The sequence below is a fragment of the Oryx dammah genome, unplaced genomic scaffold (assembly GCF_014754425.2).
Source record: "Oryx dammah isolate SB20612 unplaced genomic scaffold, SCBI_Odam_1.1 HiC_scaffold_12, whole genome shotgun sequence".
NCBI classification, from domain to species: Eukaryota; Metazoa; Chordata; class Mammalia; order Artiodactyla; family Bovidae; genus Oryx; species Oryx dammah.
The window spans coordinates 34082562-34108534 of NW_024070196.1; the positions used below are offsets into that span (position 1 = coordinate 34082562).

At 40.2% G+C, this 25973-nt stretch overlaps 1 protein-coding gene across 1 annotated transcript in view; it reads right to left on the minus strand.

Annotated features, from left to right (window-relative positions):
• Nucleotides 1–3398: 3398 nt before the first annotated feature.
• Nucleotides 3399–25973, minus strand: part of SPATA5 (spermatogenesis associated 5) — a 346722-nt gene continuing 324147 nt past the window's right edge. Inside the window, exon 16 of the mRNA XM_040250546.1 lies at nucleotides 3399–4336. Coding sequence (XP_040106480.1) covers nucleotides 4160–4336 — 177 coding nt within the window. The 3' untranslated portion in view covers nucleotides 3399–4159. The remainder of the gene's footprint in view (nucleotides 4337–25973) is intronic.

Below are 25973 nucleotides of genomic sequence, written 5' to 3' on the forward strand. Positions count from 1 at the left end.
CAAAATGAACCAAGACTCTAACAACCTCACATTCAAGGACTGAAGTAACAACAGGCCAGGGACATTATTTTATTCTATCTTTTGAGCACCTTTTCTATAGCCTTCTGCTTAAGACAGATGAAATAGAACTCAGGTTTGTTTTTCTATAAAATTCAATAATTATTTTTCCAAAATGGAAAGCTTATATATTATTTTAAAAATCTGTTTTATGCATTAGAAATAGCACAGACCTGAATACTTTTCAAGCTAGGTTAGGGCAGTCGGTATTAAACTTATAAATAAATTTTCTTGCTTGCAAAGAACTTAAGAAGGAAATATTAGTTTCACTACATAAACTAAAATCCCTTGGAATGTTGCAAAAAGTGTCAATGTGAATCCTTCCAAACCCTGGAAAGAATCTGAACCAGTGAAATACTTTTGACCAAACAGATGCCCCAAAACCAAGCTGTCCTTAGACAGGAAGCTGGGCATTTTCTTTCCTTGTTGAACTTAAATTTTCCATGAATTGTATTGTGTATTCAATCACAAACAATCCAAAATAATAGGTTAATACACCATTTTAAATCCATAAACATGAGACTCTGGAATGAGAAATCAAATCGTTATAGAGATAAAACTAGGTAAACTCTCATCAGTGACACCTGACCTGCTCTTTTTTGCAACTCAGACCTTTATTGTTACTGCTGTAGAAAAGGCACAAACTTCAAGTAAAGGACTATCACTGCCTTTTCAATGGCAATCGTTAGCTACCTAAAGATATATATATAAAAAAAATAATTGGTTTGGAATCGACTACAGATGTAGTGATATAAAATCTCTTAAAATCCTTAAATTCCACCTCTTTGTATGATCACAGTGCCATGGACTGACTCTGAGGTTTAATTTCTCCCACCCACTGCAAGATGTGTAGCACCTAAATACTAACTTTCACCAACAAATTTCTTCCAACTTCACAAGGAAAAAATATTGTTTTTATATTTCTTTTAATTTTGGATCAGTTTGAGAAGTTGGATGTTTACTAAACTGATTGTGGTCATCATTACATGATGTAAGTCAAATCATTATGCTGTCTGTACACCTTAAACTTATACAGTGCTATATACTGTATCTCAATAAAACTAGAAATTAAAAAAGCTAGTAGGAAAAAAAACCAAATTATTTCCACTTGTTTCCTGGGTCCTGAAAACCTGATCCTTATTGTCTGCATTTTATTCCATCATGCCTGGTACTCCTGATTTTACAGAAATGTGGCAGATTGGAAGTCCATGGAATGGGGTGAATTTATGATTATGATGTTGGTTAGAATGCAGAACATGGCTATAGGTGCATTTTGCCCTTGCATCAAAACATGTCACTTTAAGGTCATCTTTTAAAAACTGTAAAATATTTAGGTATGCAAAAATTACAGATTGTATTACATTCAATATCTGTATTCCCATCACTCAGTTTAAGATATGAAACATTTCAACTTTTCTCTTCTGAGGAAATTTTTCTCCAGTACTTAGTGTTTGGTTTCCATCCGTGTAGTGTTCTACTGCACATCCCCTTAAGCAACATACTACCTTGCATGCCTTAAAACTTTAAATATTAAGTATTCTTCTGAAACCTTCTTTTTGAGATTACTGTTTTACATATAGCTATTTTATTTTACTGCCATAGTTACTGCATTGTATGAGTATTTCATAGAAATTCCACCTCCGGTGGATACTGTTTCCAGTTTCTTACTACTTACAAATAATGGTAATATGATTTTCGTATTCATTACCTTGTTGAATAACTTGCTCTGAGTTATACACTTGGGAGAACCATTGGGATTATAGGGTTTTCAACATTACTAGTTATGCTACTTGCTTTTTGAAGTGGCTGTGTGGAGGCCCCACACGCCCTTTGGGATTATAAACTCTGTAAGCAGGGTTTTGGGGTTTCCCTGGTGGCTCAGTGGTAAAGAATCCACCTGCCAATGCAGGAGACACAGGTTCAATCCCTGGGTTGGGAAGATCCCCTGGAGAAGGAAATGGCAACCCACTCCAGTTTTCTTATTCTTGCCTGGAAAATCCCATGGATAGAGGAGCCTGGTGGGCTGCAGTCCAGGGACTTGCAGAGTTGGACACAATTTAATGGCTAAACTACAACAAGCAGGATTTTAGTTCTTTAATTCAAAGCACAGACCAAGTCAAGAGAAGCTCTTTGTGGTCTCCCTGGCTTGTGGGAGAATGTTAGTCTGTTCTTACACTCAAGGTGTTGGTCTCTAAAGATCTGAACATTATGTATGAGACTCAGTCACAATTTCAAATGTCATATGGGCTAACGGGTCTGAGTGGCCATAAATACCTAAACTCCGTGTAGCGGTTGCCTTCCTCCCGCCCCCAGCACCCAGGCCCCAGTCTGAGAGTCTCAGTGTTGGTTCAAGCTTCCTGTTCTTGTTTGTAGTTTATTGGCAACAGGATTTCTTTAATTTTCCTGGTTAGGCCTTTGGAATAAGTTTTTCTCTCATTTTCTTGTACCCTAGCACTTAAAGAAGTTACGGTCCCTTAATAACTAAAGGTATAGTGGGAAGCACAAAAGTAACTTCGAGGTTCTATTTATTTCAATGTGTAAGCCATATTTTCTAATCAGCCAAGTCCAACAGATCTTTCTGAGTGATGGAAATGTTCTACAATCTAGTCTGTCCAATATGGCAGACACATGTCACATGTGGCCTTTGAACACTTGAAATGTGGCTAACAGGTCTGATGAACTAAACTTTAAAAATTGCTTTCTTTCTCTTAAAAAAAAATTATTTATTTGGCTGTGCTGGGTCTTAGTTGTGGCATGTGGGATCTAATTCCTTCACCAGGGATGGAACCTGGGTCCTCTGCCTTGGGAGCACAGAGTCTTAGCCATTGGACCACCAGGGAAGTCCTCTAAATTTTTATTATTAATTTTAATTAAAATCTCAACTTAAGTAGCCACATCCCACTATTTATTTGATAGCACATTTCTAAATAGCAGTAATATTCTTCATCCCTTGGGCGATTTTATGTATTAGTAAACCAATGTAGTCTGAGAAAAAAAAACTCTTACAAAATCTACTTTTGAGAGTCAAAGGATGAAATAGTTGAGACACGACTTCAGAATATCCACAACCACAAAACTGTATAGTTCTGTTATTTTCATGATCAGGTGTCTCTCACCTGAATGGTCTTTCTAGGAACTTTAAAAGACCTACAGTGACTAGGTTTAAGTGCACATTCTTTCCCATAACCAGCTTCTGAACTGGAAGTCAAGCAATCAATTTCCAACAGCTTTTTCAAGGATATTTATGGAGTACTAGTGTCAAGAAATCTCAAGGACAAATAATTTGGAGTATAGATATTTAGAATGCAATGTAAGACAATATGATTAACAGTACAAGTTGGTTCTTCTTTGAACTGAAAAAGTTTATTGGTAACCTGGAAATGTGTACAAGTTAAAACATGAACACCTCATTGGTTTATTTATAGCATTTTCATGAAAAACAAAAACAAAAACAAAAAACCAAGTACTTGGCTAGACCTGGGCTGAGCTTATATTTCCAATTTTTCAATCTTTCAAAGGGCATTATAGTGTATGAAATAACTCTCAATTCTTTGTTTCATTGCCACGAGTACAGACCTAAGAAGGCTAATGCCAAAAATGTATGCATGAATTATAATGAGAATAAATATGTAATTGGAAACAAGGTCACATAAGCCTGGCTGGAGCATTTAGCCATTTCACGGGCTGGCCTTCAAAATTAAAAGATTTGTGAATATTTTAAACCATGCTTTCAACTACGTGCATTTTCTATGTTCATGTATAAAACTGATGCCCACAGTTTTGTTTTTTGGAAAAGCACTGAAATAGATTCTGAAGAAAGGAAAGCACCATGGGAGGAATAAACCAGGTCAATAATGAAAATACAAAAGTTTGATTTTTAAAACTCAGCACACATTTCTAGATAAAACTAATTTTAACTCTTGTCCAGAGATTTTCATGGATATTTTCATTGCAACCATATGACTTAAAATGTCTGCAAGAATGGAAGCCCCTCAATCTGGTCAACATATTTCAGACATTTCACTTAAATGCTATTTTGACACTATTTTGAAACAATCTTTCTCTACGAAGGATTTTTAGCATAACGAATGTGCATATTCTCTCAGAGTGTATGCAGCCCACTCTTCTCTTGAAAATCTTCATAGAAACGCCTCAATGATTCAGGAAGTCTGGGTGTCACCGCGCTCAAGGCTTGAGTAAAGTGTCTTTTCATAATGCAGTTGGCTGTAATGTCTTCTTCCAGAGCCAGCAGGGCTGCCTCTCTACAGACAGCTATGATCTGACACAAAACAAACAAATAAAAACAAAAATAGGATAAAAAGGAATAAAAATAAAAAAAGTAGAAAACAATCATACTGTTTTTTACAAATGTTCACATTTCAGATATTCATCTATGGTTAATTTCTACAACTATAAACTTATCCACATTGATCTCTGAGAGTCATTCCTCTTAAGTTTTCAAAAGGATAAGAAGTAATCACTTTAATTTCAAAACAATATATTAAGTACTGAGATCCAGGAGGCAAAAAGATGTTATGTTATGACACTGGTGCTTAGGAACTTAAAATGGTAAAGGTACAGGCACAGACCTTTTCCCAGGTGACTCAATGGTAAAGAATCTGCCTGCAATGCAAGAGAGGTGGGTTCGATTCCTGGTTTGGGAAGATGTCCTGGAAAAGGAAATGGCAACCCCCTCCAGTATTCTTGCCTGGAAAATTCCATGGTCAGAGAAGCCTGGTATGCTACAGTCCATGGGGTCACAAAGAGTTGGACAGGACTGAACACATATACTTCAACTTCAACAAAGACCTCTAACATAGGAAGACAAAGGGTGAGTGTGCATGTGATGGGGAAGGTGGGAGGAGACCAGTGATAAGGGCAGGGCCGAGGAAGGAGACTGATGGAGAGTGAGGTCCCGTGCATCAGCACACCTTGTCATAGAATAGAATTTCCACATTCCTTTCCACCTTTGATCTATTACCGGCATGTAAAAGCATTTCTTTATGTGCATCTCCTTAATGAGTTCTTAAATCTTAGGAATATCAGATAGACTTGTCTCCGTTTACTTTGGAGAGCTGTATTAAAACAGAGAGGTGAATTCTGTTTACTCAGTGAGGAAAGCTGGGAGAATTGAAAAGAATCTGGGGTGGGTGGGGGGGGTGTGTGTGGAGGAGATGCTGGGGGAGGGAGGAGAAAGTGGGCGGTAGGAAATCGGAAGGGAGGAAGGTTCCAGTCTTGAATCCTGAAATGTGTTTTAAGCTCTCTGGACTTTAGACAGCGGAAGCAGGCTGATGCCAGTGTCATTCTAAAGACACATTACTGTGGTGAAAAGAGCTTGGTGGATGAAAAGAGATATTGTGATTTTCAGGGCAACAGGGAAAACAGTGATTGATATTGACTGCACCCTTATATCGGTAAATGAAAGGGCCAGCTGAAACACATTTGTCCAGCCATTCAGCATATTTTCTCTGTTTGTTCACTTACTGAAAAGAGCTCCTCTGCTTATGCTGGGCTAATGGCTGCCAAAGCAGTTTAGTAGCTTTTTAGGGGATTTAGCACCATGTTTAGGGAGCTTTCAAAAAACATGCATAGATTTAGATGGCTTTGTCAAATTACCACAATGTAACTGTTCTGGGCTTCATTAATGAGCACTGAAGTTGACTATAGTGGTTATGCATGTTAATGCTTTTCCCAAAAGAATGGCTACCGACTTGTTGAAGGAAGAAACAAAACTTCTAGGGATTAGCGAAACAACCTCATCACACATTCTGGTGCAAAAAGGGCTATTTTGAAAATGGGATGTGATATTTAATAAGCACAGTGAAAGCACATAAAATGCCCACATGGTAAACTGGTTCCACTGTGTTCCAAAGGGACCTTGGGGACCTCTATGAGGAGGTGGCGGGACCGAGTGGGGAGAGTTTGGTGTCCTCCTAGCCCCGCCATCTGAGCAGCACTCTCTCATGTGTGCAGGAATCTGAAGCAATGGCTGCAAGGCTGAAAAGTTGGAAGCCAAATCACTGGGAGAGGCAGAGAGGAAGGGATTAACAGCTCACTGGTGCAATTCCAGCTCCGTCTCTCAGAACAGAAAATGCTTCCATTGTGTGGCTCCCTCCTCAGGCTAAGTAGAGTAGAAAGGTTACCACCCCATGGCCAACACCTTGTCTTACACACTTTACCTGATACCTCCGAGAACACTAGACCCAGCATGAATGGCTACAAACATCTACTAAGTACCTACTATGTGTGCTAGACTATTACTAATGACTTCACTAATTAATTGCTATGTGACCAGTGCTCCGAGGTTTTGCACATGCACTGATCTCATAGTAGAGGTAGGTGCAAAAAGTCTGAAACCAGCAAATGGTGTGGTGGTGGGTGGTGGGGTACGGAGGTTGGGGTGAGGAAAGAAGGGGAGGTGCAAGGCTGCCTGGAACCTCTCAAAATTCCTGGAATTCGGCTCATGTGGCCAGATAGCAAGTGGCTAATAGCACATTTAAGAAAATGAACCCACAGTCTAGTAAGGCTTCTTCTCTCAAGACACAGTAATTCAATAGGGAGAAGAAATGATTATACTCTAATAACTGAAATCTCGGGTAGCCTAACACAGCAAGGTAGGGAAATACAGGGAGTGGGAAGTGAGTCATTGAGGCCTTCAAGGCTGTCCTTGGGGTTGGCTCCCTTGAGCAATTCCTCTTGCCTTTCCTTCATATCTGCATCTATAGATTTTCCCCTAAGCTACATATTGCTTTTTGCCTTCAGCTTTCATGGCAGTGACAGAGGGGACAGCGGCGGTGGTCAGAGCACTGACTGCCACTTGAAAGCTGGATGCTTAGTGACTTGGGGCCTCCAGTATGTGCTAATATTTCATAGTAACTGGCCTACTATATTTAGTACTGGCCTGACCCTTGATTAACAATTTCTACAGAATTGTGAGATACAGAAAATTTGGACAGTTTTGACTAAAGCACTAAGAAATGCTTGGTTTCGACAGAGATGACCTTTGGGATCTCTGGGAGATGATGACAAGGGAAACAGAGCAACTGAATACTGGTGCTCAAGCACCTCATAGGAAGCTGTCCTCCGCTGTGTAGAAGGAGTCCAGCTGTTCGCAATTCAAAGGTGGCTGAGGGCTTGCCTGAATTCTATACTTGCTTCAATAAACCTTATCCTGTTGCTTTTTATTTACAAGGGATGTCCTGAAGAACCAGCCAACTAGGCAATCCCTTCTGCCACTTCTATTTTCCTATCATACTTGCTTAGCAATATACAACAAGTTACTGAGAGGACACAGAGCTCTACTCATAATTAACCAGTCACTCATCAATTAACACACACTATACAGCTTCTATGCAACAAGTATGTGAGGGCAGGTGGAGGATCCAGAGACACAGAAAACATGGTATTAAGAGGTACTGCTAGCAAGCAAAAGGAAAGTGCTTTGGTGTGGAAACAAGGAAGAAATTACTGGTTCATAAACTGGAGTGGGAAGGACAGAATTTAGATATGGACATAGGAGAAGAAAGGACATGCTGAGTGGAAGAAATAAAGTGAGCAAGGTGGGGAGAAAAAGACCAGGAATCACATGGATCTAGCTTCATCCCAGGGAAGGGGGAGCCTGGCAGGCTGCCGTCTATGGGGTCGCACAGAGTCAGACATGACTGAAGCAACTCAGCAGCAGCAACAGCAGCAGCTTCAGTATCCAAAAATGGAGGGGAAAGAGTAATTCTATCATTAAAATGTCACTAAAAATAATGATAGTTTTCAGAAGTCCTGTGGGCCATAATGACCGTGAAGGGTAGTCAATGACAGTCATCTCTAAATTCAATTCAAAAGCAGCTGATGCACTGGCAGCTGACAGAGCATTAACTCCTAAAAGTGCCTTTGTTTTTACTTTTTTCCCCATAAAAGGGCTTTTTAGTAGACATCCCAGAAGGAAAAGCAGTAATTAGATTATTGGTTCTTCTCTCCTAATTCCAATAAAAAGATAGGCCTGAAAATGCAAGTATTCTTAGGAGGTGGATTTCATGATGACAGGTTTCTATTTGCTCTGGGTCACTTACTTAGGCATGCGTTTCAAGCTTCCATGTTTCCCAAGAGAGGTGCAGCTTCCTGCTTGTTTTCATGGCCCATGCCAGCATTCCCCTTGAGATACTAGTGTCTTTTCAGAGGAAGAAGTATTGCATGATCAAATAAGTGTAATAGTATATTTACACTTATAATGTTTCCCACAATGCACGGTAGAATGTTACAGATTTATTAACTTTAGGGAAGCCTAGCCATGATGGTCTCCTGAATTTTCTTTAACCTGATGTTTCCCCCAGAACTCTCCATCTGTCCTCTACTTTTGGCAAAACGCCTACAAATAGCTATCTGTAGGGTTACTGCTGATCTTCTGTGTGCACTCTGGGAAATGCTAACCCATAACAAACAATCCAGTCTAGGCACAATGTGACTCTTGCCTATCTTACATCCGTTTTTTACCTTTGCTCTCCCCTATTCCAGAAGCAGGGCAAAGGCTAACAGAGTTTTGCCAAGAGAACGCACTAGTCATACCAGACACCCTTTTCCAACAGCACAAGAGAAGACTCTACATGTGGACATCACCAGACAGCCAATAACGAAATCAGATTGATTACACTCTTTGTATGGGCTTCCCTCAGAGCTCAGTTGGTAAAGAATCTGCCTACAATGCAGGAAACCCTGGTTCGATTCCTGGGTTGGGAAGATTCCCTGGAGAAGGGAAAGGCTACCCACTCCAGTATTCTGGCCTGGAGAATTCCATGGACTATACAGTCCATGGGGTCGCAAAGAGTCAGACACGACTGAGCGACTTTCACTTTCACACTCTTTGTAGCCAAAGATGGAGATGTTCTATACAGTCAGCAAAAACAAGACAGGGAGCTGACTGTGGCTCAGATCATGAACTCCTTATTGCAAAATTCAGACTTAAATTGAAGAAAGTAGGGAAAACCACTAGGCCACTCAGTTCAGTTCAGTTCAGTTCACTTCAGGTTGCTCAGTCATGTCCGACTCTCTGCGACCCCATGAACTGCAGCATGCCAGGCCTCCCTGTCCATCACCAACTCCCGGAGTTCATGCAAACTCACGTCCATCGAGTCGGTGATGCCATCCAGCCATCTCATCTTCTGTCGTCCCCTTTTCCTCCTGCCCTCAATCCCTCCCAGCATCAGAGTCTTTTCCAATGAGTCAATTCTTCGCATGAGGTGGCCAAAGTATTGGAGTTTCAGCTTTAGCATCATTCCTTCCAAAGAACACCCAGGACGGATCTCCTTTAGAATGGACTGGTTGGATCTCCTTGAAGTCCAAGGGACTCTCAAGAGTCTTCTCCAACACCACAGTTCAAAAGCATCAAGGCCACTCAAGTATGACCTAAATCAAATCCCTTATGATTATACAGCTGAAGTGACAAATAGATTCAAGGGATTAGATCTGATAAGACAGAGTGCCTGAAGAACTATGGATGGAGGTTCGTAACACTGTACAGAAGGTGGTGATCAAAACTGTCCCCAAGAAAAAGAAATGCAAAATGGCAAATTGGTTGTCTGAGGAGGCCTTACAAATAGAGAAAAGAAGAGAAGTGAAGGAAAAGGAGAAAAGGAAAGAATACCCGTCTGAATGCAGAGTTCCAAAGAACAGCATGGAGAGATAAGAAAGCCTTCCTCAGTGATCAGTGCAAAGAAATAGAGGAAAACAACAGAATGGGTAAAACTAGAGATCTCTTCAAGAAAATTAGAGACACCAAGGGAACATTTCATACAAAGATGGGCACAATAAAGGACAGAAACAGTATGGACCTAACAGAAGCAGAAGATATTAAGAAGAGGTAGCAAGAATACACATAAGAACTATACAAAAAAGATCTTCATGACCCAGATAACCACGATGGCATCATTACTCACCTAGAACCAGACATCCTGGAATGCGAAGTCAAATGGGCCTTAGGAAGCATCACTATGAACAAAACTAGTGGAGGTGATGGAATTCTAGTTGAGCTGTTTCAAATTCTGAAAGATGATGCTGAGGAAGTGCTGCACTCAATATGCCAGCAAATTTGAAAAACTCCACAGAGGCCACAGGCCTGGAAAAGGTCAGTTTTCATTCCAATCTCAAAGAAGGGCAATGCCAAAGGATGCCAAACTACTGCACAATTGCACTCATCTCACATGCTAGTAAAGTAATGCTCAAAATTCTCCAAGCCAGGTTTCAAGAGTCCGTGAACTGAGAAATTCCAGATGTACAAGCTGGATTTAGAAGAGGTAGAGGATCAAATTGCCAACATCTGTTGGATCATAGAAAAAGCTAGCGAATTCCAGAAAAACATCCACTTCTGCTTCATTGATTACACTAAAGTCTTTGTGTGGATCACAACAAACTATGGAAAATTCTTAGAACACCTTACCTGCCTCCTGAGAAATCTGTATGCAGGTCAAGAAGCAACAGTTAGAACCGGACATGGAACAATGGGCTGGTTCCAAATTGGGAAAGGAGTACATGAAGGCTGATTACTGTCACCCTGCTTATTTAACTTTAATGCAGAGTATATCATGAGAAATGCTGGGCTGGATGAAGCACAAGCTAGAATCAAGATTGCTGGGAGAAATATCAATAGCCTCAGATATGTAGATAACACCACCCTTATGGCAAAAAGCTAAGAGGAACCAAAGAGCCTCTTGGTGAAGGTGAAAGAGGAGCATTTAAAAGCTGACTTAAAACTCAAGATTCAAAAAACGAAGATGGCATCTGGTCCCATCACTTCATGGCAAATAGGGAAACAAAGGAAACAGTGACAGACTTTCTTTTCTTGGGCTCCAAAATCACTGCAGATGTTGACTGCAGCCATGAAATTAAAAGAAAAGCTATGACCAACCTAGACAGCATGTTAAAAAGCAGAGACATTACTTTGCCGACAAAAGTCCATCTAGTCAAAATTATGGTTTTTCTAGTAGTCATACATGGATGTGGGAGCTGACCATAAAGAAGGCTGAACCCCGAAGAATTGATGCTTTTGAACTATGGTGTTGGAGAAGACTCTTGAGAGTCCCTTGGACTACAAGGAGATCAAACCAGTCGATCCTAAAGGAAATCAATTCCAAATATTCATTGGAGGGACTAATGCTGAAGCCCCAGTACTTTGGCCACCTGATTCGAAGAGCCAACTCATTGGAAAAGACCCTGATGCTAGGAAAGACTGAAGGCAGGAGAACAGGACAACAGAGGATGAGATGGTTGAATAGCATCACCGACTCAATGAACACGAGTTCGAGCAAGCTCCGGGAGATGGTAAAGGATGGGTAGCCTGGTGTGTTGCAGGCCAGGGAGTCCCAGAGAGTCAGACATGACTGAGCGACTGAACAACAATAACAAATTCCAGAACAGAGAGAAAAGGGAAAGAACTGAGCAAGAGAGAGAGGAGAAGGGCCAGTCTTTTTAATGGATTAAAAGGCAGCAGCCACAATACACAGTTGTACCTTGGACCTATACCTAATACATATGCATTTGTTGAACTGAATTGAGCAGTTCTTTAACCAACAAGTTTTTCAAAAGTGTATGTTATACACGCATTTCTAATATATGGCCAATACTCTGTAATATTTTTACTTAAGTCTATCATGACCTAGACTTTGTCAGTTATATTTAAGTTTTTGGAATGATAAACTCAATAGGAAAAATTAGTTAACACTGATGTATGTTCATTTTAAGCAAATGTTTGGTCTGGGGCATCACTTTGAGTCTAATTCTCTCCTTAGAAGTGATTTAGATCAGAAATTTTAGCAAGAATACAAGTATGCCTGTTATTCTGTGGGATGCTTTCTTAGGTATCAAAATTTGTTATACAGGCAAAGTAAATTTTCCCCTGTGCGGTCACAGGGGAAAAAACCTGCACTTTAACTGAGAAAGATTCCCCCAAATTTACCAACAATGCAATAATATATATTGATTTAGATAACTGAAATGGAAGATTTGTTTTAACAAATTGTGCCAAAGTTTATTGCCTTACTTGGTAAAAGTAACCTGGCATCAATTCATTACTGAAGGCTTTCCTTTTCTGTATTGAGCTTGGAGAGGTGAGGTCTTTTCAGATAAATTCGCTATTAAGAATACACCTCTCTATTCGGGAATGAATCCTATAGAAGCTGAGAAGAAGGGCCTTCAATTTAAACTAGGACCTTTCTTATTACTGTCTCTGAAGCTTTAAGGAAACTTAATAAATGTGTGTACTTGTATGGATATCTCTACAGTGTACACAGGGACCACACAGCTCATCATTCTGCTGGTTTCACTTTCAAAATCAGAATCTGGACTGTTTCAGTGATGGGGGAATTCAGATGAATTCTTCCCATGGGGCCACCGAAGAATCTCCCTGAGAAGTGTAGACCAATATACGAGTTTGAGTCACAGACTGTCTGGAATGTTGAACTAACCTGTTCAGATAGAACACTCTTAGCACTTGGACGCTTTAACATCTTTGGCAAAGAGGATTTTGAAAGCTTTCCCCTAATCCCTTCACCATCTTGTCATCTTTCCCCATAGGCTGCAGACCACATCATTTAAATGAATTATTAGGCAATTACCAATAAGGTTGTTTTTGCCATTATGTTGTAAAAGCAAAATGTTTTAGCCGACTCCGTAAAGCTGAGAGTGTATGTTCTGTGTTCCTTTTCAGTTTTGACTAAAAAATTAATACCCAAACTTTCAAAATACATATGTGCTTTGCTGAAAGGTGAAAACAGTTAGTCTCTATTTGAGTAAATGCGTAAACAAGACCAAAAAAGCCGCAGATCTCACTGTCAGAGTGATTAAGACAGGTTGTGTTTCAGTGTCCATGACACTCATTTATTTGGTGCCAACATGTTACAAATCCTCTTTCCATTTGTTCAACAGTCATAACAGATCTATCAGATATCTGAAAAATAGCAAAATAAATAGGAAAACTCTGTATGAAAGATTCAGGCATATTTGAGATGAACTCCTAAAAGGTAGGAAAGGAAAATATTTTTATGAAAATGTTTACAAATCCTCAAAACAAAGTCAATGAAGAAAATAGTAATTGTATTCAACTGCAGGGAAAAAAAAAAAAAAACAACTCAGCAATATCAGCAAAGGGACATATGAGTATGAATTTTCCTGCTATGCCTGCCCTCTGAAAGAGCAGTGCCTTTAGAACAACAATACAGCAATAACTGGATTACGTGAGACAACTCCTCTTGCGAGGGGTGTGGGGAAGCAACTTCCCAGGATGAGAGGGCTCTTGACCATTGAACCTTGGGAAATCTAATTACCTCACTTTTAAATGTAAAAGGGCAAAAGAGGCAATTGTGCAGAATTTTGAATGCCACGAATAAGAACAATGTCTTACTTCACTGAAGAAAAAAAAAAATGAAACCTCTTACACATGGCCTATGGTTCTTTCCCCCAGTCCACGAAACAAGAAGAGTTTAAACAGGTGGCTCAGCTTTGTAAAACACAAAGAGGCATATTGCAAAAATTAAAACCAACATGGTTTCTAAACAGGCAGCAGCATTTTTTAACTGATGCTGTTAAGACTGACCATCAAGGCAAAAACTGTTTACCAAAAGCTAATCAACAGGAAGGAAAGCTTGAAAATGCTGGGCACTTATTTCAGGTACTTGTTCGTCCTGGGCTGTAGCCCTCCCCTCCCTGTTTTCTTCAGTGTCACAGTGCCCTGCCTTCCTAGGGCACTGAAAAACAGGAGCCCAACAGCAACTTCAAGCACAGTTCCCTCCATTCCAGATAAGGCTGGGGTGGTATGTGCACGTCTCTTCTACTAACTGTAAAAGAATGAAGACAATGACAACAGGAACACTGGCCTTGAGTGGCAGGTGAGGTCAGGAAGAAGGGACACTGCTGCATGCAGGCCTGTGGAGTTGGCCTGGAGCTGCTCACCTCCAACAGGGATGCTGAAATCCTAAGGGAACTGTCACTAAGCTCCCAACTACCTTTCAGAGATTATCTGTATCCTCCAAAAGTGGAAGAGTAACACATTTCTGAAAGTGGCCTAAACAACCAACTCAAGTTCTGTTTGCTTCCCATCACCCCATCCTGTGGCCCAGAGTGTGTACTCAGGTCTGTGGAGAAACTGTGTCAGTGATTTTAAATGTGGGAGAAGAGCAGGCTTATTTATAGGTTGACCTCAGATAATGAGAAAAGCGGCTCTGCAGCGCTGAGTTCCTTTACCTGATATAATCAGCGCCTGTCAGGGTTGCTTTTCTAAAAGTTCAGAGGGAAACTACACCTGCATCCTGGGGACAGTAATTTATGGGGGCAAGGAGATGGCCATGCAGCAGTTTCTTGCCCAAGTAGGTGAACTGCATGGTGCAGAGCTGACTACTGTGGGGAACTGGGGCTGTCAGAGACGCCCCTCCAGCCCTTTTTTGGGCAACTACCCGCCGAGTCCATGCTGAGGCAGCGCTCCCCTCTCTCCCGGCTCCTGCTGTTTGGAACCAAGAAAGCTTGCCTTCCAGTGAGGCCTAAATATGCTTTTCAGCTTCATTGTATTTCAAGTGTACTAAATAGCTTTAAAGAATCCACCAAAAGAAATGGGCTGCAGTGCTTTAAAACGACGTCTTAGGTATTTTCAAGAAAGTGGTTTTGTTAAAAGCATCGTCTGTGTGGAACACCTGTGACCTGTTGAGCTTAATTGGGCTGCAGCTGGCGCTGACTGTGGTGCGGGCGGCGGGGGGACATTGTGTGCGCTCGGCTCCCCGCCCCCTCGCTTTTCTTTTCACTTTCAGAGTCCGCGACCTCCTTCCCCTGTGTGTCTGAGGGATTAGGAACCCAGTAGAGAGTGGTGTCCCGCTGTTTGCGAATAGCCTGCCACTGGAGGTGCTTCAAGGAGGAGGCTACCTGGGAGATTATGTACTACTGCAAGGCCGAGGGCCATTCTCCCGGGCCCATTGAGACGCGGTGAAAGGTGGCTGAATGGCCGCGCCTGAAAAATGTGACTCAAGGGCACGCAGCGGGCTCCTGGCCGCGGAGCAGCAGATGGAGTCTGACTGTCACAGGCACAAACGGGCAGGGGAGCCCCAAACGGCCAAGAACACAGATCAGAGCCGAAAACGGGGCCAGTGGAGGAAGGGAATTCCAGGGAAGCCGGTGGCACTGATTTAAAGTTCTTCACAATTCACCTCACAGATAAACTCTTACTTGGGGATGCTAGAGGTGAGAATTTTGGAGGGCAAATTTCAGATTTAAGGAATCGTACAATCCCTTGGATTGTATGCAAAATAGGCTTTATGATGCGACTTCATCTGGAATTGTTAAGGTTGAAAACTATCTAGAGTGTCATGCAGAGTACTGAATCAAAAGAAAACAAGGTCTGTAAGATGTTCAAAGTCTAATGATATTAGAGAAGGGGGGAAAACTCCTTGGTTGCTTAATTTTGCTGATTTAAAGTTATTATGAGATCTCTGAAATATATGGCTGAGTGTACGTACAATCATTATTACTTGCGTGGCGAAACCCGTAATAGTTTTTGTTTTTGAAAAATTTACAAATGAATTGACCATCCCATAGGGGTAAAGACTGAGGGTTTTTATTCTTATTGTTTCTGCAACCATCTGCAGCTGTGGGAATTTGAAATGTTTCTAACATTAATTGAACCCTAACAAGTTAAAAAGGAGTATTTTTTCTTTTGAAAAGAACACACCAACTGGTATGGCTATAGAGAGAACATAAGAAGCCCAGTGGTAGAGCAGGAGAGGGGTGAGAAGGTAGGATGCTGAGAACCCTCCATTCATGAAATCTTTATTGACTACCTACAAGGTTCCAGGCCCTAGGACAGAGTCGTGAAGAAAACAAAGTCCTGCTTTCAGGGAACAAGACTGGAAAGTACTGGTTAATGTACCTATTCCTTCCTTCAAGGTTCAGTGTGAATGTTTCCACTGAGCGGCACTCTCAGCAGCAACTTCACTCCCCCCCCACACCCGGTTGCTTCAGATCACCCGTCTTGTGTTCTGGAAGCAACCTGTACTACCAGGCAGTTATCTCACAGTTGTCAGGACAGAGTTACTAGTAGTAAATGTCTATTTCCTTCACTAGATGAGAAGGCCCATGAAAGCTGGCAGCCTTGGCCCTGCTGCGCTCTCCCAAAATACCAAGTTAGCATGTCCCTTAACCTCTGGGAGTCTACGAAAAGGGCTACTGCTAAGCTATCTCTGAACAGAGAAAGTAGCTTTTATATTTTGCTTTGTTTTAAATACACACAAACACAGCTCCTGCTGTGACAACTGCAGCCAAAATAACTATCTTCTCTGGACTAAAAAAGCAGTATTGTCTGGAGCACAGTGGGTCATGTGAGGTGTGTATCTGTGAGCCCTTGGGGGGCAGGGGAGGGTGCTGACGACAAGTTATGCCTGGAAAGCTATTAAGGCCCTGGAAGAGGTACCTAACTGGGTAAAAAGCATTTAGGAATGGGAGTGCTTGGCCCCAGGCAAAGAACATGACAAGAGATAGTCAAGAAAGGGGAGAGCAAACAAAGTTCAGCTAACACACCCCCAACCTGCCCCCCCTGCCCCCCACCCCATGTCTGAAGGGGTCAGATCCTCCAGACCAGGGGTGTGGAGCTTGGGAAGCAGTGGCTGGGGGAGGGAGGAGGTAAGCAGGGGTATTCAGCCAGTTTTAATAGACCTTGTGTTTCATCATCTGTCAACTGTCTTCGCTGCCAACTCCCACACCATGCCCCACCAACACCTGCAGAAAAGTGCTTCCTTTGAAACTCCAGAGCTTCAGGAATGCCTCAGGTATTCTTCCTTGGATCTTGTCTACCTTGAGATTCTGGACTCTGACTATGGAATGGAATACTTGGAAGTCAGAACTTTTTATACCCTCTTTTTTATTTGAGATATAACTGACATAAAACATTTTATTAGTTTTACTTGTACAACATAATGGTTCACTATGTGTCTATAATGTGAAATAATCACAGTTATAAATTTCTTTGTCTTGTGATGAGAACTTTTAAGATCTGCTCTTTTTGCAATTTTTAAATACACAATACAGTGTCATTAACAGTCACCAGGCTGTACATAACATCCCCAGGACTAACTTATTTCATAAGTGGAAGTTTTTTACTTTTTTATCACCTTTACCCATTTCACCCACCCTACACCCAGTCTTGACTTAAATGAGCTCATTTCTCCTTTCCCACTCTCAGAGTCATTTTAAGGAGTATGCTATAATGATAATGGCTATCTGTGTTAAATAGAGAAAAATGCCTGACAATAGTTAGCTAGCTAAGGGACGTATGAAGTTAGGTTCCAGGGAGCAAACACTATGTTAAATATACCATTAGCTCATGACAGGGAGTGAGAAGACATGATTATTCACACTTCTTTTACAGATGTCATTCTCATTTACAGTAGAACTGTCCTGAAAGAAAAGAAAGCTCTTCTTTCCCAGTAGCATATAAATAAATAAAAATGGATTTGTACTGGGACTTCCCCTGGTGGTCCAGTGGCTAAGACTCCCTGCTGCCAATCAGGGGATCTGGGTTCAATCCCTGGTCAGGGAACTAGATCCCACCTGGTACAGCTAAGACCCAGCATAGCCAAAGTAAATTAATAAATACTTTTTTAAAAGGATCTATATTAAACGATATCACCATCAGATAAGACATTCTAGAACACCTGACAGTATATATTCACATATCTTCTCTACTTTTACATTAAAAAAAATTTTTTTTATAGTTGTTAGTATCATTAATTTATTTACTTTTGACCATGCCATACAGCATGTGGGCTCTTAGTTGCCCTACCAGGGATTGAACCTGAGCCCCTTGCATTGGAAGTATAGAGTCTTACCCACTGGACCAGCAGGGAAGTCCTTTTACTTTTACATTTTAAGGTGGTCTCTGTTTCCTATGATGGATAATGCTTGTGTGGCTTATGAGCCATTTGCTTAGAAGCTCATATTACATTCTTTTAAACTCACATAATTATAAATCAACATTGTCTTATTTGTAACATGAATTGGATGCTATTTCAAGTATTACTTCACCAGCTTTGTGTGTTTATTGGCTACATAATAATGATTCTTAACCTAGGGTCCCTGGATAGCTAGATGGGTCTAAGAACATACTGAGACCTATGAAAATGTATATGTAGAGAGACAGTTCAAGCTTGCATCATATAAGAGAAGGAACCCCAAACAGGTTAAGAACTACCACTCTACAGTACTACAATTTAAACCTTAAGTCCCACGAATGCTTCATAATAGTATGTTTTCCCCTTTCCAGATGACTTAGGGCAGAATGCAGTTGGGCTAGAACTGCCACAGCTGGGGAGCACAGGAGTTACGCAGTGGTCCATCACAGTAAAGACAAGGAGTTTTTACTTTCTTAGACCTCCTCTTGTGCCCAGAACAATTCTATAGCTGCCTCTAGGTGTAACTAAATGCTTCTTTAGGTTTTTATTTACATGAAGAGGAAATAAAGACTTCTATTTCATTTATTTTAAAAAAAAGTTAGGATAATAAGACACTAAGACAGCAAATTTAAGCACATTAGTTAAGGAATGCAAAACCCAAGTTCCCAAGATAAGATTAGAATTTACAAGTGGCACATATTAACTATGTGTAATTTTAGATAACCTGTAAGTCAGTTTTTAAATTTAAATACATGTAGGTTTTGATATTTGGTATCAACATCACACACTGAGGTATTTAGAAATTGAAGGACTTGTTTCCTTATCTGAAAAATTATATGGCCTATTGTCTTACCAGGAGTGAGATGCACTTTGAACTGTTTCCTAAATGTCCATTAAAAAGAAAAAAAGAAAAAAAAAAAAGATCCCTGATTTCACCAATTTAAAAGGCAGTAGTAAGATACAGTGCTTGTCTTTTAACAATTAAAAAACTATATATGTGGCATAACTTAAAGAGAAATTACAAATACTTGTAAGAGCCACATTGGCTAATCATTTTCATCATAGTTACCCTTAATCCAGAAGAAAGTGAAGAATAAAGATGATTCAGTTTATGAAGGCTTTAACCAAAACATTCTTTTTTTTCTCTTCTGATCATTAAGTCCATTACTTAATGGTGTATGAAACTTAAACATTCTTTCTTAACTACTGTTACCCAAACTCTTTTACAATAATTCTGAGAGAATAAGGTTTGTCACAAGTTCAACGACGAAAAGAGCCAGAGACTGAAAAATGTCCATTTGTAAAGGAAACACTAAAAACTATGAGAAAGGCCATAAAAGCAATCCACAGATATGGAAAGGGTTATGAAAAAGGAGAACAGATGAAACTACCTACTGATAATGAAAAAATAACATCTAACATTTTCTAAACTTTAATGTATTAAGTTATCACTTGGGATTGGTTTGTTATCAGAAACACAGCAGTTGTTACACTTAAGGAGCTAATGGTGAATTTTTAAAGCATAGATTATTCGTCTGTAATTTTTAAAATCTAAAGATGTAAAATTGAGTGAATTTGAGTATGTGTATTTAGAAATCTCATGACTGTATTCATATATTTTACCTCATCATTTTAAACTAACCATCAGCTTTTTCTAACCATCAAAAAAATCCATCATTGGAAAGACAGCAGTAGATATCTCTAAATGAATAGAATTTTTTTTTTTTTTCATGGAGATGAGTCAGCAGGACACAAGGGAATACCATACAACGGACACTATTTTGCAATCTTAGTCAATGTATTCTCTATTATACATGATAAAATATACACATAAAAGGACCCTATAATGTTGTAAAGAGGAGAAAATTGGAGCAAGTGCCAAGAATTTCCTGTTAAGGGCTGTATTTTTTTATTTGGAGATCTAATCATGAAACTTTAGATAGGCTACCTTGATAACAAGAACCTCTGTTTTATTATGCTGGTGTGTGTGCATTCTTAACTGTTCAGCTGTGTCTGACTCTTTGTGATTCCATGGACTGTAGCCCACCAGGCTCCTCTGTCCATGGAATTCTCCAGGCAAGAATACTGGAGTGGGTAGCCATTCCCTTCCCCAGCGGATCTTCCTGGCCCAGGGATTGAACCTGGGTCTCCTCCATTGCAGATGGATTCTTTACCATCTGAGCCATCAGGGAAGCCCATTATGCTGGCATCTAACTGTAAATAAACCCATACCATCCTTGATACAGTGTATTCATGTATCTTCTGTACATACTTTATAATTACACTGAAGAATGTGAGAGTCACAAGAAATTCTGAGTTATTTTACAGGTCTGTCGTGCTTTCCCCCACCAACTCTTCTCTTTGAAATAAACATATCTACATTCAAACACATACACACACTCATGTGCAGATGCAATATTAAGTCCACAAGATGCGGCATGAGTTTAAGCACTATATTAAAGTGTGAAGTATATTTTACTATCAGTAGTTCGAAGCCCAGCATTTGTAAATCTTTTAAAATTAACTAGGTTGTTAAGATCCCATCACTCTGGCATCAACCCAGCAGAGCTGTGCCTTTAGCAAAAGAATTCTGTAATAAAACGAGATTTTACATGCTGAAACAAAGTATTTTAAAACACCTTTTTGCCTGTTTCTCATCTTAGTGCTATCTGTGGAATTTAAAATCCACACATACATATACAAATGTTCCCATGGAAGATTATGCTAAATTTTGGGTTAACCTCAAAATTACTTTTTGTATCAATCTTTTAATGAACACTTTTATTTTCTTTAAGAAGAAACCCAAGTCCTGAAAAGACTTTAAGATATGTATTCTTTCATTGCTGTAACAAACACAACCAAGCTAACCTTAATCAAAAGGGACTCATGAATACCTTTCACACTCCATATGTGAATACCTCTTAGTGAGGCGGATAAAATTCTGCCTCAGCTTCTCTTATGTTTCCAAACATTAACAATCATTTGTGACATCTGCTGTAGGTTAGTCCTTGACTGCTAGGGATAGAAACTCAATTTGCATCAAAGGGGAAATTTATTATAATGCTATTATTGGGTCTAATAGTAGTGTAGCTGGGCCTCAGCAGGCCAACTGGGACCAGGCACTCATTCTTTCTCATATTTTTGATCTCCTCACTCACTACAGAGTGGTTTTTTAAACATGGTTGGAAGCACAGCAACACAGTGTCTGTGTTTTATATCTTATAGCTTTAGCCACAAGAAAGTCATTTTCTCATTCCACTAACCAAAGTCTCTGAATGGCTTAGCCCAGTCACTGTCGATATTATGATGGGGTCAAACTGAGGTACATCATTTCCTCTGCATCATTATCAACCGTGCGTGTGTTCTCATGTTGTGATGATGTGACAACTTGGTAGTTTTTTGTGGGGAGTGAAAATCCTTGGGATCCTGTAAGTAGAGGTGACTGGAGTCAGACCTATGTTGGTTGGTTGAAGGGTGAGAGAGAATATTAAAGTGTCCTCTGCCCTTCTTTATTTATATGCAAACTTGTGTTGCTTATACATTGCTTCAAATGCTGTCTAGCAACACATTACCTCAAAACATTCTGTTGAAAAGATGCCAAATTGATCTTGTACCCACCAGTGCAATGGCCCGCCTGCCAGCCATACTTTCAAAAATAGTGCTCAGTATACCACAGTGCAGCCAGTTGCTTTTAGCTGCCATTTTCTTAGATCATGCTGCTCACTAGGGGTCCAGATAACAATCTGGGCTGTACAACAGATTTTCGGATCATCCAAAATATGATACTGATGGAGCTCCAGTGGAGCAATCAGTGTGCAGTATTTATATAAAATATGATAAAGTTGAAAAACTTCAAGGACCAACTTCTTTGGCAATGATTATGGAATCTACAGTAAAAATTAAAGCTATTCTTTTTGAGTGATGATTCTAACTGGATCATGGTCAAAAATAGATGTTATCTTTGTGTTAAATCCATTCTCTAAGGAACAAGAGAAGTCTCAATGAAAATCAGAAAATAAAGCAAATAAAAGTTCTACTTCCTTTATGGTGGAAGAGGTCATATAGCTACTGCTGCTGCTGCTGCTAAGTCACTTCAGTCGTATCCGACTCTGTGCGACCCCACAGACATCAGCCCATCAGGCTCCGCTGTCCCTGGGATTCTCCAGGCAAGAATACTGGAGTGGGTTGCCATTTCCTTCTCCAATAGATGAAAGCGAAAAGTGAAAGTGAAGTCACTTAGCCGAGTCCGACTCTTAGTGAGCCCATGGACCGCAGCTTACCAGGCTCCTCCATCCATGGGATTTTCCAGGCAAGAGTACTGGAATGGGGTGCCATTGCCTTCTCTGGTCATATAGCTAATAGATTACAAAACTTGAGTCTGGAGCTGTTCAGTTTGGAAGTTTATGGAAATTTAATTTGAAGACAGTTCCTAAATTCAGTTAAACTAGAAACGCGTGTTGACAAGACTTAAGGAGGGGAAGAATGAAATGGACAGTATTCCAAGTTTAAAAAACTTGTACCATTCTAACTGTCTGAAAATGATTTTAAGTGTCTTTCACACCAGCTCAACCCCACTTTGTAACCTTGACCAGCTCTTTCTCTTGAGAATAGTGGAGAAAGGGGAAGGTAGATGAAACTGAGTCCTTAGTGAACATTTAGAGAAAGAATAATATATTTTTTTCCTTCTCCCTTAGCTTTTTTTTTTTTAAACTAGGGAAAACTCAAACATATACAATAGTAGATTGTGTGTGTGTGTGTGTGTGTGTGTGTGTGTCATATCCGACTCTTTGCAACCCTATGGCTGACCAGGCTTCACTGTCCATGGGATTTCCAGACAAGAATACTGGAGTGGGTTGCCATTTCCTTCTGCAGGGGATCTTCCCGACCCAGAGACAGAACCTGCGTCTCTTGCATTGGCAGGCAGTTCTTTAACACTAGCAACACCTGGGAAGCCCAGAGAATAATATATAATGAACTCTCATTCACCTGTTACCCACGTGTACCAATGATAAACTCACAGCCAACCCTATTTTATCTAAACTTTAATCCTTACTCCCAACACTGCACTAAATTTTTTGAAGCAAGTCTCAGAATCATAATATTTAATCCACAAATATTTCAGCATATATCTCTAAAAGATTTTTTTAAAAATGTAATGATAGCATCATTATTCCACATTACAAATAGCAATAATTCCTTAATATAGTCAATATTTAGTCAGTGTTTAAATTCTGCCCATTATTCATAAATGTATTCCAGCTAATTTGTTTGAACTGGGATTAAAAGAAGACCTATGCATTGCATTTCATTAACACATCTCATTTCTTTCTTTTTTTAAAAATACATCTCATTTCTCTCCCTCTTTTCCCTTACAATTCATGTTGGAGAAACTGGATCATATGTCTGATATAGTTTCCCACATTCTTTACTTTCCTGAGCATTTCTGTGGTGTGATTTAGAATGTTCCTCTGTCTCCTTATTTCCTATAAACTCATAATAAGATCTAGAAGCTTGAAAATATTCAGGTTTGATTTTGGGGGACAAATACTTCAAAGATATTGAGATTCATATAATGCCTGGCTATTTCTCTTTTTATGGTTTAGTCACTCATGATTGCCTAAGTCCTTTACTTCACTGGGGTTGCAAAACAGTACTATCATCTTTCTGGTATTCCTTCTTCATCTATTGATTGGGATATATTTATAGAAGGGAAGCTTTCCCATCCCTTTCTTGACATCATCTTAGATAAATTTAGTATACCATTCAATCCTTTCTTTTTCCATTCATCAATTTGTCCAAGAAATCACTTCATAGCTATACTGAGAGCCATTTCTCTTTTCTTTAACAGTTGCATATTTACTCAACCAGGCCCCAGGTAATGGACATTTGAGTTGTTGCCAGTCTTTTCCTCCCTTATTTATATGTCAATCGTCTACAAACAATCAAGTGGGACAAAGTAAAGAAGAGTCATCCACCTGGTAAGAAGGTCCTATTCACTGAAGCATGAGTATGATTAAAGAATACTGCTTTCTCAACCACTACTTGTTCAAAATTTTAGAAACAATGAGTCTTGAAGGCATACTTTCTGGCTCCTGTATTTGCCTGTTTTTCCCATTTTTCACCTTGCTTTGCACTAACCAGCCTTTTAAAGGCCTTCAGCCTCAGCCAGCTCTAGTTACGGCTCACGTTCTTCACATCTCTAAGTGGCTTCGTGCTACAGAACTGATCTGGCTTTTGTCTGAAGCCTGGTGACTGGAACTGTCTCACTTGCAGTCTCTGCCTTCTGGCAATCAACACTGCTGCTACACTATTGTGGTGGTGGCAGAGGCAGCAGCAGAGCTCATGGGGCTGGCAGTGGGGCAATCACGGGCTTAGGAAGTGATAACAGGAAAATCAGGATTCTCTTATTTACTTTTGTGATTCAAACCAATATGGTTCTCCAAATCAATTTTTCATGTACACGGTAATGTCCTGGGACTAGCTCTAAATTCTTGGAAGATCATATGCTTAATATGCCATAGACATTCCTAGTAGAGATATATTATTCTAGGCCCCTAGTTTCTAGCCTTTACCTCTCAAAGAATGAATCTACTCTGTGTCTTTAAATATCAGTTCTATGCCAATGCCTCTGAAATGTTTATCTTCAGCTATAAGGCATCTCTCCAGGCCCCTACAACCCAAAGTGTCCACCATCAGATGTGTCACCTTGATCAGAGAACTGCTTGCTTCACTAACTCATTTTCAAGGATATGCCCTTCATCTTGACATCCAGGCTTGAATCCACTAATCATATAGCCCTTTTTCTTGGCCTGATACCACTTAATCTGACCACCTCTCCTGAATCAGATGTTGATTTACTTGGCATCACATGACAATTCTACCCAGAAAGGGCTAACCAATGGGTAAAGTCAGGTTGGAGGGGATTCTTGAATACCTGTGCTTTGTCCTTGGATGCAGTCTATGGATAAACACATTAGACAAGATCTTTGTTGGTATGCTAATCAAGTGTGAATATTTGTTAGAACCACTGAATATTTAGGGGAAAAAACAAGCCTAGGAGAAAAAAGATCCCAAATGACATGGTGAATGAGTCCTGATTAACAAACAAAATTGATGAAATAAGCCTGGCTCCTCTTAGTAGAGAAAATGATCAGATGTGAGAGTGGCCCAAACCACAGCCCAGCAGAAACCCTAATGGGACAACTGTGATAGCAGAGGACTGAGGGCTGCAGTGAGAAATCACTCCAACTCTTCAGTACCTAGAAGGTGCTTACCGAAAGGGTTAAAACTGTTGATCTTGTGAGGTTCTAGAAAGCAGATCTAGGACCAAGGTTGCAGGAGAGAGGTTTCTGCTCAATAAAAGAAACCCATGAATAATTCACAAGCTGCCCAGATGTAGATAGCTCTAGGGATAGTGAGTAAACAATTATTAGTTCAGTTCAGTCGCTCTGTCGTGTCCGACTCTTTGCGACCCTATGAACTGCAGCATGACAGGCTTCCCTGTCCATCACCAACTCCTGGAGCCTACTCAAACTCAGGACCATGTGATGGGACTGTTGTAGATCTTATTCAAATACTGGGAAGAAAGTTTGCTTCCACGGCAGAGAAGAACTTTCAGTATGCTTCCATCATCAAGTCTACAGCATTCCCTTTACTTGTACTCGCATGCTTAACTGTCCTTTCTGTTTCAACGGTTGTTCTACCTGGGTTCCTAAGAGTAGACCTCCTATTTAATCACTGGATTCCATTCGCTTTTTCCTAAGTCAAGATTTGCTGCTGTAATTGCTTCCCCATGCATAATCAATTTCCCCCATCAGCATAACAATATGTTGTAATTACTCATTTTAAAAGCATAATCACCTCCCATGTATCCACATCTGCTTATTTTTTTTATGAAGTATGTATCATGTATGTATTTAGCTTGCTGTGCTGGGTCTTAGTTGCAGTATGTGGGATCTAGTTCCCAGATCAGGGATTGAACCCTGTCCCCTCGTCCCCCCCACCACCGCC